Here is a 14,307-nt window from a genome sequence, read left to right as displayed (position 1 = left end):
TACAGCAGTAAATGGCGGACCGCCTAGATGGTGAACAACCCATGGTGAACAACCAACGGAGAAATATCCAAATTTGAGACTCATCTGCAAATGGAGAAACACCTACATTTTGGAGAATTGAGCAGTGGGAGAAACACCTAGATCTGAGACACAGCAGTAAGAGAAGAAACATTCAAATTTTAGACTCAATAGTAAATGGAGAAACACCAGAATTTGGGACACAGCAGTGAATGGTGAAACACCTAGATCTGAGTATTGGGAGAAACTCCTAAATGTGCGACACAGCAGTAAAAGAATAGCCACCTAAATCTGGGGTATAGTAGTGAATGGAAAACACTCAAGCCTAAGACTTAACATTAAATACAGAACCACCTAATGTAGAACCCCTAGGTTTTCGATACAGTAAATGGATAAATGCCTACATTTGCGATACCTGAGCATTGAGAGAAAATGAGTCAACAGTGCTTGGAGAAATGCGTACATTTGTGAGTCAACAGTGCATGGAGAAATGCCTACATTAGGGATAGCTGAGCAGTGGGAGAAAGCACCCACATTTGAGAGTCAACAGTGCATGGAGAAATGTCTACATTTGAGAGCCAGCAGGTCATGGAGACATACCTACATTAGGGATACCTGAGCAGTGGGAGAAAGCGCCTACATTTTGGAGTCAACATAACAAGAGAGGTACCTAAATTTGAGACACAACATTGAATGAGAACTTATTACTAGCTAGCTAACATGGGTGTGATAGGGGTTTACTGGAATACAGTAACTGCTGTATTCCCTGCCCAGACCACACTTATGTTATCGGTCACTGCAGGTTGACAGCAGCAGGCTTGTCAGGCGAACACACAAACATGCACTAGAGCTGCTTCTTTGGGAGCTGCCCTTTGCATTGCGGCCCTAAACTGGGGCTGCCCGGGCAGGGGCTACCCTGAGAGGATGACCTAAAAGGGCTCCAAAGGCCAATCAGGGCTGGTGGGCAGGCTGGGATGTGGGTAGGCAGGGGATTGAGGAGGAGGTGGATGGGGGTGGATGCAGGGAGTGCCGGAGCAAATTGTTTCCCCAATAAAGTTTAAAAGCACTCTTATATAGTGCAGAGCATGGCAAAAGCAAGTGGAACTTACCCGAGAGACAAGTGTGGGCAGAAAGTTCTCCTGGAGTTGCGCGGGGTGTTAGACCCTTGTTGTGTTGTGTTCACAGCAAAAAAGGGCAATCAAGGCCATCGGGATTGCTGGGAGGCAGGCGAGCAGGGGATTGAGGAGGAAGTGGATGGGGATGGATGCAGGGAGTACCAGAACAAATTGTTTCCCCAATAAAGTTCAAAAGCACTTAGTGCAGAGCACGGCAAAAACAAGCGCAACTTACCCCAGAGCCAAGTGTGAGTGAGTGAACTTATAGCTTTATTGTAATTACTTTAGAGCACCACACAAGATGTTTTGACCAATAGCTCTGGCTATTCAAGTCTTAGGTTCAACTACAAATATCAATTAATTCATACAAAAACGCATATATTTTCATCCTCACTTATGAGTGTGAAGAATGTGAAAAAAGGCTTTCTGCATTTTCCATCCATGTGCACCTACCTTCGCTGGTGCATTGTGTCTGGCTGCAGTATGTCTGTATTGCAGTTACCAAGATAAGGATATGCAACTGAGGCAGCTGGCATAGAGTATGGCAGAGACGGTGGACACAGAGGGCAGAGAGACAGTGAAGCAAACTGCAAGAGGAGGCAGAAAGCAGGACATTCCAAACAAACTGTGCCAAAAGACAACGACATTGGGAACGTCAATTGTCAGATCATCATAATTTTTTCTAGTGTCAGCTCAACCCTAGCCGGGAGCGTATGTTAGCACTTCGCAAGATGGAGGAAACTGTGGTCATCGACTTGCCCACGCTGCTGCACTCTGCTCCCTGAAAGCTTAGCAGACGATTCTGTCTTGTTGGCCTCACATCTTAATAGATGAGCATTTTCCTTTTAATAACTATTGTAATTTGGCATTTTAGAAAAATTGGTTAATTTGATGGGCACCAAGATTGCAATCTAAAGAAGGCAATTAGCTAAATGAAAGCACGCGCCTGAAGCATTGTGTCTTTTGGGAAAGAGGGTAATTTGATTCTCAACCGTTGGGACGGCAGCTCCTGGTGTGGTAATGCTACCTGTAGGCTCTAATCCCACCTATGCTGTGTTCTGGAATTATTTTGTGACTGCGGGCGATGGCGAGCAGGGGGAATGGGCTTGGGGGAAAGGAACTACTAGCGTATGAAGACTATATGGACTGATAAGGAGAATGACATTGACAGGAAGAGGAAATCAATAAGAGCAGGTACTAACCAGCACACAGGAAGCAGACAGGGAAGAAATAGATCCTGCTTTAGAATGGGACAGTCACGCATAGAAAGAGTTAAAACAATTTGATTAAACAACAGGAGATTGTAGATGTGCACTGTTTTCTATCTGACTACTAACATATTTCTCCAATGGCCTAGTCAACCACTGTAAAAGGAAGGCCCGGCAACCCTGATCATTTTAGAAAGGTTTTACAGCTGCACGAGGGAAGAGCTACCATGTGCTAAAACAGCTGTGTCTTCTTGCCTCTGCTGCAGGTTATAAGAACAATGTGCACTGTCTGGCCAAGGCGATCATACAGGTGTCGGCTGCACTCTTCACCATTCACAACCGGAACATCGAGACACACCTCAAGGAGTTTTTGCTGGTGGGTTGAAAATAATTGCTAAGATTGGTAGAAACCTTCCTTTTCTGGTCATTGCTCCCTTTTCACTTGCCCATGTAAATCCTTCAACCTTCCAAATTTGGCATTAAGAATTCTACTAACTCCTTTTAAATCGTACACCTCCCAAGCAGCCATGTCTAGACAGATATCCAGGTAGATGGCCTTCCTGGATATCTGACCAGAGTCCATTGGCCTCTAAACGCTATCCCCCTTCTGCTATAGCACCTTTTGAATTTTCCACCTAAGGCAACGAGGTAATTCACAACCACCCATAAATCAATTAATTTTATATTTCAACCAGGTAATATTGCTCCCTGTCTTTTTCCAAATGCATTCTTCTAGAACTGATGACTTTCACTGCATACCTTATGTGAGAAGTGATCTTAAGTTGACTACCCCATGGAGTTCAGGTATTCAACTATTGTATTTGGCACACATGATGGAAATGTATTTAATGTGAAAAGTCCACTTCCCAGTGGATTTTGTCCCATGTAAGATATTGCTTTGCAGATGGAGGACAACACTTCATGTGGTGATTCATGCCCCCCACAATAGGCCAGCTCCAGTTTCTATGTTTTTCCAAAAATAGTTGGACACAAAGGAAAAGCATATGCATGTCAGCTAAAGAATTTGCATGCAAATTACACATCATTAGCTGGTTTAGGGGGGTGGGGGTAGAGCTGAAATGTATTTTCAGCCAGAAAAGGGAGTGCCTGTCCATGCTACACAAAAATAAAATCAACTCAAAACATCCGGCTCTTACTTCAAATACACACCTCACATAGATTCATCGGTGTGGGAAGAAGAGAAGATTTAAACATATGTGACGTAAATCCTGCAATCATTTTCAGATAGGTATGGCATCATTGTCGTTGAGTTAAAAAAAATATATATTTTTGTGTATAGATCATTACTTCTCCTGATAGGTGTTTCGCACCTGCGGTGCTTGCTCAAGGCATTTGCAATATGCACTGCATTAGACATATGATAGTTTAATACGTACCAAGTGTGAACATGTTCCAGATAAACTCTTTACAATTTTTCAGTTCCCAGTAACCAATTGATTCTACACTTGATGGTGTAACATGTAAAGAGCATGAACATGCTCCAGATGAACTGTGCTAAATAGATCCATTTCCCAATAACTGGCTTGTCAACAAGAGTTTGCAGACATGACCACAAACCCCAGTTAACAAGCCAAGACAGGTGACTTATGTCTTAAAGGAAGTTAGCATGAAGTATTGTGAAGCCATCCATTAGCAGATGTCAGTTAGATGGTTACATATGGTTACACACTCAGAGCTAGGCATTGTGAAGGAGGGGAAAGTGATGTTAGAGGTATCATCAGCAAAAAAAGGTGCATAGCTAAAGCTAAAGGAAGGAATTAGTTTACCCAATGATGAGTTCGAAACAGTAAAAAGGAGTGGGTCAAAGACTAATCCTTCTGGAATTCCACCTGAGTGGGGTGTGTTAGAGGAGAATTTCAGTGCCATGGGATTGAGAATGAGTGGCCAGAGAGACAAGTGTGCAACCAGTTAAGTGCAGTGTTTGTGAAACGAAAGGGGAGAAAGGTCTAGGAGGAATACAGTTAGTGTTGTGGTAAGATTTAGGTGCATTGAGAGTGGTCTTAAAGGTAAGAAGAAATACTTTTTAGTCTAACAGGAGAGGTGGGGTCTATGTTTCTGCAAATTGTTAAGGCAACACTGATTGGTTGTTCTCGGCAGTTGGATGGTTGCATGACACATTGGTGTGGGTGCAGGCGGGAGGCAGGGAAGCAGCAGTCAAGGTAGTGATTATTGAAAGGGGTTACCCGTGCAGAATTCAATGAAGGTACATTTAATGGAATGGGCATGTGGAGAGAAGAGAGCTTGGAATCAGACTTTAATGTTGAGGTAGGAGACCAGGGAGTCATGTTTACATTTGCATTTGGTGGAAGAATGGGAAATTGAAACCAGAAGCAACTGTCCCTTTGCTTAAAAATCCACACTCAACCTTAATGACCTGGCTAACTATTGCCCCAACATGAATACTTCCTCTGAAAAGTGAGTGAGAAGACCATTGCTATCCAGTTGCATGAAAGGATCACTCAACACAATCTCCTGCAGTACTACTCATCCGTTGTTTACCACTATGCAGCACAGAGACCATCATATTATAAGTTAATTATTATGCTGTACTCATTCTGGACAAAGGGGACCCTTGTTTTACTTACCTTAACCAACCACTCTGCCAGCTTCAATACCATTGACCATGAAGCCCTCCTCAACATACTCGACACGCTTTGATGGAACACTCCTTCAGTGGTTCACCTCCAACCTCTTACACAGAGCCCACCTCAGCTACAGAAGATCCCAGCATTGCTCAGCAATATGCAGACTTTCACAAAGCTCCAACCTGTCCCTTGTTATCTTCAATCTCTACATGGGCTCTCTGTGGGAACTACTCACCATCGTAGATGATAAACTGCTTCAGCTAAAAGTCAATTGTATCAATAATCTCCATTGACTCAAGCACTGACTCTCTTTCAATAAAGCCTGTGTGGTAAGCGCCTACCTTAAGGTCAGTCTGACTGTAGAGAGGCAGATGTACATGTCCTTTGAAGTGCCCACCCCCTCACCTCTGTCTGTAAGGCACTATGCATTACAACTGTTATAGTCCCAATACTGCATTGAAAATATGAAAGATGTTATGAGCTCATACAACCCTATCAAAATATATCCTTGCACTGATGTGGTAGAAGGAAGTCTGCATACACCAGTCAACATAGAAGAGCTTTAAGTGAAATCTGACAAGAGTAATGTGACGTCATGAAGAAGAGACATACCCAACTCAAACTTGACCTGTAACGTCAACGAGCATCTTGTCATGTAATCTTTTCTGCCTTTAACTGTATCCCATACAATGTCTGCGCATGTGTGCCTCGATGCCTGTCTGCCCTAATGATCCTTGTAACTGCCAGTGCTCGTACTACCTCTGCCTGATCAACTGCGTGAGACCCTATTTTTGCACGAGGCCTGCCCTAATACGATCTATGGTAACTAGTTTCTGCATTGAATGTCTATTTGATAGCACACTCTGTTTGTCTGCCCAACTGGCCCCGCTATGACCTGTGCCTGTATTGTTCGGCTTTTTTACTGCTAGCTTGCACAGTTAACACGTGGCCAGTGCCTCTATATGCTTGCCTGTCCTAACTGACCCTGCAATTGCCTATGCCTGCACTGATTGTATGCTTTTAGCACGAGGCCAGCATTGTCAATGATTTAAATGATCTATTTATCCCAACCTGATCTTTGGTGGTTCCTGCCTGTAGGTGTTTGCTCTCCTACATACTGATTGATTGTGCATATTGGCTGCGTTACTGGCACCCTGTAATTGCCTGTGCCCCTGTTGCTCTGTTGCTCTAACTGTTTGTGAACTCAATTTGAGCATGAGGCCAGTGCCCCTCTATGTTTGCCACCCTAACTGACCCACAACTGCCTTATGCTATGTACTGATTGCATGTCTCACCTATTATCTGGAAACCATTTTCTAATCGAGGTCAGCGTCCTCAAGGACATTGAATAATCTGCTTGTCCTACCTGATCTCTCGTGGCTTATTACCATACTGATTGCCTACCTACCTTCTGTTTGATAGTGCTAACATCCCAGAATTCCCATAAATCTCTGCCACCACTATCTAGCATGCTTCCCCAACGTCTAGCCAGACTGCCCATATCATAGCCATCATAAAAAGCATCACGCTTTACACTATGTTACTACACTTATCCACCTCAAAACATACCTCTAAACTTCTCAATATTACAACTACCAAATCGCTCTTAGACATGTATGACACCCAACCCCCATTACTAAGTAATCCTTGTCCAACTACAGCTAGGAACTTACGACTCAGAGCCAGATTAGCCAAAATCTATGAGCCTCCCATCAGCTCTATTCCTACTATAACAGGACTAAGGAGCATGCCAACCCGGCCTGGCCAAACCAACCGAAACTCGAATTTAGCTTGTAATTCTGACCCTAGGCCTCTAAATAGTCCAGTCAAGCCTAACAAACCTAAATCAATTCAAATCCACCATTCCACTACCACAACTACCTTGAGTCCTCAGATTACGGGAGCTCTAATCAACTCCAGATCTCTAGTAGCACATGCCACAGAAATTGCTGACCTGATTTTAGGAGAGGACTTTGACTTCCTCGCCATCACAGAGACATGGCTACACCCGGCCGCAGGCCCCAGGCTTATGCTAGCAGTCCCGGATGGTTACTCCATACTGAGACAAGACAGATTAAAATCCAGAGGAGGCGGTATTGCTATCATCTACAAATGCAGCCTCTCCATGAGATTAGCCACTCCTATCAATGTCCTCTCTTGTGAACTTCTATCTGTCAAAGTTCCACTCACCAATGCCCAGACTCTTAATATCCACCTGATATACCACCCCCGGGCCTCCCTGGAACATTAGAGGATGACATTAATACCATCATGTCCAGCAGCCTTAAAAGTTCCATACAAGTACTTATTCTTGGGGACCTCAACATGGGCGTTAACGACCCCTCAGACCAGTTTGCCGTCACCACAATAAACACCCTTTCTGAAATAGGCTTCACCCAAAGAAGTAACGCACCTACCCACGTCAAAGGTAGAATACTTGACTGGGTGGCCGATTACAATTGTCAAGTCAATATCCTCTCTATCTCACCACTAGCTTGGACTGACCACCACCATGTGTCATTCATGCTTTCTACCAATAGACCCCCACCCTCCCAGCCATCAGGGCTCCACCCATGCTAACCAGAAATAAAAAGAGTATTACTGCGGAGAGACTTATCCCGACTTTACTCCCTACCCTCAAAACGCATCTGAACAAATGGTTTACACCGTTCCTCAAAAACCTAAGGCAGCAAAAAAGAAACTGCGAGGCCGCCTGGAAAAAACTACCATCAGCAGCCAACAAACTCAAACTTTCTAAACTGTCAGCCCTTTATAAAAGTGAAATATGTTTAGCAAAGCGAAATTACTTCGACACACGTATACCCCAAGCCAAATCCAATATGAAGGAGTTATTTACTATCCTCAAAGAAATAGAGACCCCTATAGCACCACCTGACACTTGCATTAAAGATAAAAAATGGTGCTCAGAGATCCAAAACGCTCTATCTAACAAAATTTCCACCTTACAAAATAAGAGCCTCCTTAAACAACTCTCCCCCATCTAAAATAACTGATAGTATAACAACCAATGAACCCACCCGATTTAACTTCGCCAACGTTTCCATTCTTGAAGTGGAAAGAATCATTTTGTCACTGAAACCGTCCAACTGTCAGGGCGATCTTTGTCCCGCGCAGGATGCTGCCCGAGACCTCTCTCCCTTCGTCACAAAGCTTATTAATGCGTCCTTTTCCACCGGTACTATCCCCACCAATCTTAAACAATCCTGGGTACTTCCTCTCCCAAAAAAACCCACGCTTGACCCATCCTCGCTGACTAACTGCAGGCCTATCACGACTGTACCTTTTCTCTTAAATATTTTGGATAAGGTTGCTTATGTACAAATCCAGATACATCTGGTAGTACACCATCAATTAGGAGCTAGACAATCAGGCTTCCGTCCACAACATGGAACCGAGATAGCATTTATCGACCTCCGGTTCCAAGTTGATGAGCTTAGAGACAATGGAAAAGCTGCCTTACTCCTCCTCCTAGACCGCTCAGCTGCATTCGACCTGGTCGACCACACCATCCTATGCACCACCTTAACACAGCCGCTCACTTTTCTGATGAAGCAATTACCTGGATCAGATCCTTCCTAAATGGCAAAACTATGAGGGTCTTCTCTCATAGAGCAGCTGCAGACCCCATACCAATCACTTGTGGCGTGCCACAGGGTTCCTGTGTCTCTCCCACATTGTACAACATTTTTACCAAGCCCATTTTCTATGATCTGGATCATCTCTGTATCACCTTTACTAATTATGCAGATGATACACAGATCCTCCTCCCGCTTTCGGGGGATTATGAAATGGATTTGGCCTTGATGAATAGAGTGTACATCATCATCCAGGCATGGATGGCCACACATGGACTATGCCTGAAAGATGATAAAACCGAATTCATCATCTTGGGCACCACCTCTAGCCTAAAAAACTAGGACCCAACTACTCCTCATTTATAATTGATGTTAATAGCAACAAAGTAGGACAAGAGGTAAAAACGCTGGGCTTTTACCTAGACGCAAACCTCTCTTCCACGGCCTACACGTGTAAATTAAGCCATTTCTCTTTCATACTAGTTGCACAACCTTGGCTAAAGACCTCATCTTGTCTTGCCTGGACTACTGCAATGCCCTTAATCTAGGGACTACCAAAGCCATCACTAAAAAAATCCAAACCTTACAAAATAACGCCCTTAGAGCGGCATTAGGCATCTCTAGAAGAGACCACATCTCTGAGAGTAGCAGACAGAATAACTGGCTCCCAACCAACGACAAAATTCTCTTAAAAGCTTTGTCACTTATGCATAAAGCGCTCAATAACGCTGCGCCTATCTACCTGGTCAACAGATTCCACAGACAGACTTCCCTCCAGAACAGCCTACAAAGATTGCCTCTCTATTCCCAATTTCAACCGCTCTACAATAGGTGGCAACAGCTTCCCGTCAAAGCAGCTAAATTATGGAATTCCCTACCTCCCACACTGAGAACTGACCTTCCCTACCAAAACTTCAGGACCAACACCATCCTTTGGCTGAAAGCGAATGTCCATAAAATGCAATAAGCAGCTAGGTCTCACTGTAAGGAGTACCGCCCCTCCTCCATTCTGCACATCCACACACACTCACCCTTCACCCACACATGTATATACCACAAGGCCACCCACATCAATTATATTCATGCTGATACCTTATCTGTCTGTAATATGATTCATTTGTATATATCTTGTATTTAATACCTGTATGTAAATAATTACTCTGTTGCAACTAAGCTTTGCATATACATGTAATTGCTGCACCCTGTTACCATAGGGTATGTTCGCTCATTATAAAAAATAAAACAGACAAACATAAGGACACACTGAAATGATATGTGATTACTTAAGGAATAAAGATCTGACTGAAGTAACAAAGTAACTGAACATGCAAATACGAAGAAATCATAGACAAGTGAGAAGAGATGCAGTAGATGTACATACACAGAAATGCAAGATAGATGAGACATATAGAAGCTTGCTTCAGTAGAAAATATAAGACAGGTAAAGTGGCCATGATGAGAAGATGGATGCCGACTCTGTATAAATAATAATCACGAAGCCTGAAGGAGAGACATCGAGGCTGTAGAAGCTGACAAGTGCTGGAAAATAGTTATGTGGAAAGAACAAAGAACATCTGTTTGTTTTGGGATCAAGGATGTCGCATTAAGAAATAATTGCAAGGCACAAGAGGAGTCGAAGAGGATAAGCTACATACACATAACATATTTCTCTTAGATTAGGTAAAGGAGTGAACATTTGCAAGTGCCAAGTATTGCATAGGCAAACATGCTGAAAGCATATGCAAGACAGATCTGACATGACTCCAGTGGCCAAGATGAATAATAGCACCCAGTATAATTGATTCAAATAGCAATAAATAGAAGGACATGATGCACAAACTCGTGGTTGCCTCACACGTGGTGTAAGACTGGAAAAACAAGGACTATTCATTAAGCTCCAGATGAAGTTAGTGTCAGACAAAGGACCGACCTCCCCAACCTCCTCCTCACCAATACTTTCAGAAGAGTTGTCCTTGGAACTGGCGGGGGTCTTCCTGCACAACTGCCGGTCTTCTGAGGACTGTCCCTTCTTTGACTTCCTCTTCTTGTCGTGTAAATAGGGCCTAGCTCCCCCAGAGGCCACCTTGATAGGAAGTGGAACCTATCTAAGGTGAACCCCGAGGAGCTAGACCCCCAAAGTACCAGGGAAAAAGCCTTTCGGGCACCAAAAAACCCTGGGTGAATGGTAATGATGAATAAGTGGCTGACTTCACAAGCCTTGTCCTTTAGTCTTGAAGCAATTCCGGAAAACAGGATAAATGCAAGCAGAGGTCCAAAAGATAAACAGGATACAGGGAATGGCCCCAAGAGCAAAACTAAGCGGGGGGGTAATGACAGGAACGGGGTAGATCTTGAGACAAGGGAGAGAAAGACAGAAACTGAAGATAGGGTGGAAAACCCGGAAATAGTGTCACGGAAGAAAGGTAAGCAATGGATGTTAGAGGAGAAAGGAAACACCCCAAATCCAATAGGAAGCAACGGAAACACCTACCGTGAGACCAAGAGGAAGAAGACAGTAGTTACCGGAGACGCTTACCAAGCGGAACCGGAAACTAAACAGGAGCGTTCGAGCAAGGCTCCCGGACGATAGTAGAAGGAGGATGAAAAAGAAATGAAACTAAGAAATAAAGGAAGAGGAGGACGCGGAGAGCGTCTAGGAATAGAAACTAGGTAAGGGGAAGCAAGTAAACTGCTAGGGTGGTTCGGAGCGGGATCCAGACACACCGGCAGCAGAACACAGCGTTGACGGCGTACGAAAACATGGACAGATACAATGCGCCGAAGAGGGGACGTGGTCTCGTCTTATAGTTGCGGCCGCCATCTTGGGTGAGGACTAGACCGGGGGCCATAACCTCCAGGTCCTCCACAAGCTCCACGGGCGAAGTCTGACCGTTAGCAATGTACCCTCCCTCCCATAAAAGTCGCGAGGAAGAGAACCGTCAGCAAGACCAAATACAAAGAAGAAGCCTTGGCGTAGGGCCTAACTGATGAGAGATGGTAAGCTAATTGGCCAAGTGGGCAGTGGTCTGACAATGTTCCCCGCGCTTGGGTTTCGTTTTGCTTACATGCTGCGAAAGAGCCGAATGGCCAAGGTTGGGAGAGACTGCCAACCAATCATGAGTGTCTATGTAGCGATGGACTTTACATTGTTGCAGAAGCTAATCCGCTGCTGGTATTCTGCTATTAATATGTATTATATATAGTTAGAGGCAGTTTAAGGACTGCCTACTAGATAAGGGACAGCCAATTGTGTTACTAAGACCTAAACAAAGTATAGGTATATATGTTCCCCTAACCAATTCCTCCTTTCAATAGGTTTTTATTATTTGCCATGTAGGAGGACATCATAACTGACTTAAATTGAGGTTTAAAGCTTTTGTGTAACGGAAATGTGTTTGAGAGTGAGTTGCAATCTGTTTGTTCACCAGGTTTGCCTACTTTATTGAACTGATAATAAAGTAGTATTTTGCCATATTCTTTGAGTCTGTCCAGTTATTTGGGTCTGAGATCGTTTATTGGTAATTCCACCTGGCACTTGGAATGCTCCAGGTGCTACTGCACATTTTGGTAGCAGTGCTGATGCTTCAGATCCAGTCTCTCGGGCCAAAATCCAGAATGCAGAGTTTCCTTTGTAGAATGGAGAAAAACGCATGTGTGAAACCGAGACGGCTGACAGGTGCCCCTTTGAAGAAATTCCTGTCTGGTCCCCACGGGTGCCTCATGGACTGAAGAAAAACGGGTCAGTTGGGGAAGAGTCGATACCGAGCGACTCAAGTTGAGGAATGGACATAAGTAGTGCTTTGAAAGTGGCAAATAAAGGGCATGGATTGTATTTTAAGTGTAAATATATTTAGTAACAGGATCTGGTTTAAGAGAGAGAGATACCTCAATCCCTAGTGCCAAGGGGACTGAAGGACATGCATTAAACTCCCAGGGAGGGGGGTATTTTTTTAGAGATTCCTGAGGCAAGGCCGAGATAAAGAATGCATGTCAAACTCCAAAATGGGGTAAATTGGAGATGAGCTACCTTTACTACAGAAAGTAGGAGAAGACAATATTGGAAAATTAAAGTGCACACGTGTTTGGGGTTATAAATATGTCAGCGTAAAATGTTTGATTTGTTTAAACTAAGAGACATAAAACTATAGTAATAATCTAGCTGGTTATCAGACTCTAAAATCAAACGAACAATGTCAATCAGGGAACATTAGGATAAAAGTTGAGAAAAAATAGTACTTGAAATAAGATTCTTGAAGTGTCGATAATAAAATTGCAGGACAGCAAGAATCGATAGAACTATACGCGAAAGAATAAAGAGAAGATTATGGTATAGGCTTTAAAATTGGTTAAAGAATTGTTTTTGGGTAATGGGCGGCGATTGATGGTGCTTGCCCAAATTGATTGTTGTGGTATAATTGATTAAAGAAATAATGAAATAATAGAAAGGTGAGGGTAAGTATTGACAGTTAAAAACGACTTGTCTTTATGGGGGACAGTCCACTGCTACCCTTATGCAAGACAGTAACGAGATACACACCCAAGAATATTAAGTTACATGTTGAGTGGGTAAAAGGCACACATGACAACAGTGTCATGCCGTGGCCTCAAGAAGATTCGTTATCAAGAACAGTATTGCAATAAATGACAAATTTATTTTTATGCTTTTGACACCATCAATAGAGAGATCCTGTGGGAAAAACTGAAGCGTTGGGGATGCCCTTCAGATCTATTAGCGGCAATTAGAGAACTGCACACAAACACCTCTATCCGTGTAAGGCTGGATCAATTAGGGCAATTATCCAAAGCAATAAACACCTTTAAAGGAGTCAAACAGGGGTGTCCGTTAGCTGCAGTACTATTCAGCCTTTTCATATCGGACATAGGCGAAGCAATTGGAGTAACAAAATCATTTCCGCCGTAAGTGGCCAAATCACACTTAAATTGGCTACTATATGCTGATGATTTCATCATCCTGGACCGGACGCCTATTGGGCTGCAAAGAAAGCTAAATGCAGTTCGACAGTACGTTATTGCTAATCAACTACTGATCAACACGAAAAAATGTGAAACACTGGTCCTGCAAAACCTAAAAGGCGGCTGGGTGGCGCGGAAACGCACCCCAAACTGGACGCTAGGCCACAAACCATTGCAAATATCTGCCAGTGTTAAATACCTGGGAATGATCATAAGTTCTTCAATAACGGATGGACCGTGGCAGGCTGACATAAGTAGAAAATGCAAACAACTAGCTAACCAGGCACTAATTATCCACAAAAGATATGGAAAATTCTCGTTAAAACCTGTGCTGGCCTTCTACCATTAGAAGGTAATCCCCGTACTGACATACGGGGCTGAAAATGCTTTTGGCTGTTCTCATGAAATTTGGGACTCTTTAGAGAACTGCTTTTGGTCCAAAGTGTTAACACTCCCGAAAGGCGTGAAGACTGCCTGTATAAGATATGAACTGTCGATAATATCGATTCATGCCAGGATCTGCTGGAGTCTACTAAACTTGTACCGTAAAACATGTTCTAGAGCACAAATTCCTCAATTTGACATCTTCTATGATGGTTCAGCTGGTAACTCCAACGTCATCACAATTTGGTCAAACAGGTGCGAAGAGTTACTACAGAATTTCGACATCAAGAGCGAGTTGCTCCATGAAAATCCGGATGCGGCAAAGCTTAAAATCTGGCACGTCGACTGGGAGCTTACATGCACAAAGAGAGCGATGGCCAAATCGATGTGTGATGTGCCACTGGAA

At 43.6% G+C, this 14,307-nt stretch overlaps 1 protein-coding gene across 1 annotated transcript in view; it reads left to right on the top strand.

Annotated features, from left to right (window-relative positions):
• Positions 1-14,307, top strand: part of NCKAP1L (NCK associated protein 1 like) — a 2,015,530-nt gene that overhangs the window by 1,559,218 nt on the left and 442,005 nt on the right. Inside the window, exon 29 of the mRNA XM_069653209.1 lies at positions 2,608-2,717. Coding sequence (XP_069509310.1) covers positions 2,608-2,717 — 110 coding nt within the window. The remainder of the gene's footprint in view (positions 1-2,607; positions 2,718-14,307) is intronic.

This window comes from Ambystoma mexicanum, chromosome 3q (genome assembly GCF_040938575.1).
Source record: "Ambystoma mexicanum isolate Mex_15411 chromosome 3q, UKY_AmexF1_1, whole genome shotgun sequence".
In the NCBI taxonomy this organism is placed as follows: Eukaryota; Metazoa; Chordata; class Amphibia; order Caudata; family Ambystomatidae; genus Ambystoma; species Ambystoma mexicanum.
This window is presented reverse-complemented; position numbering and strand designations above follow the sequence as displayed.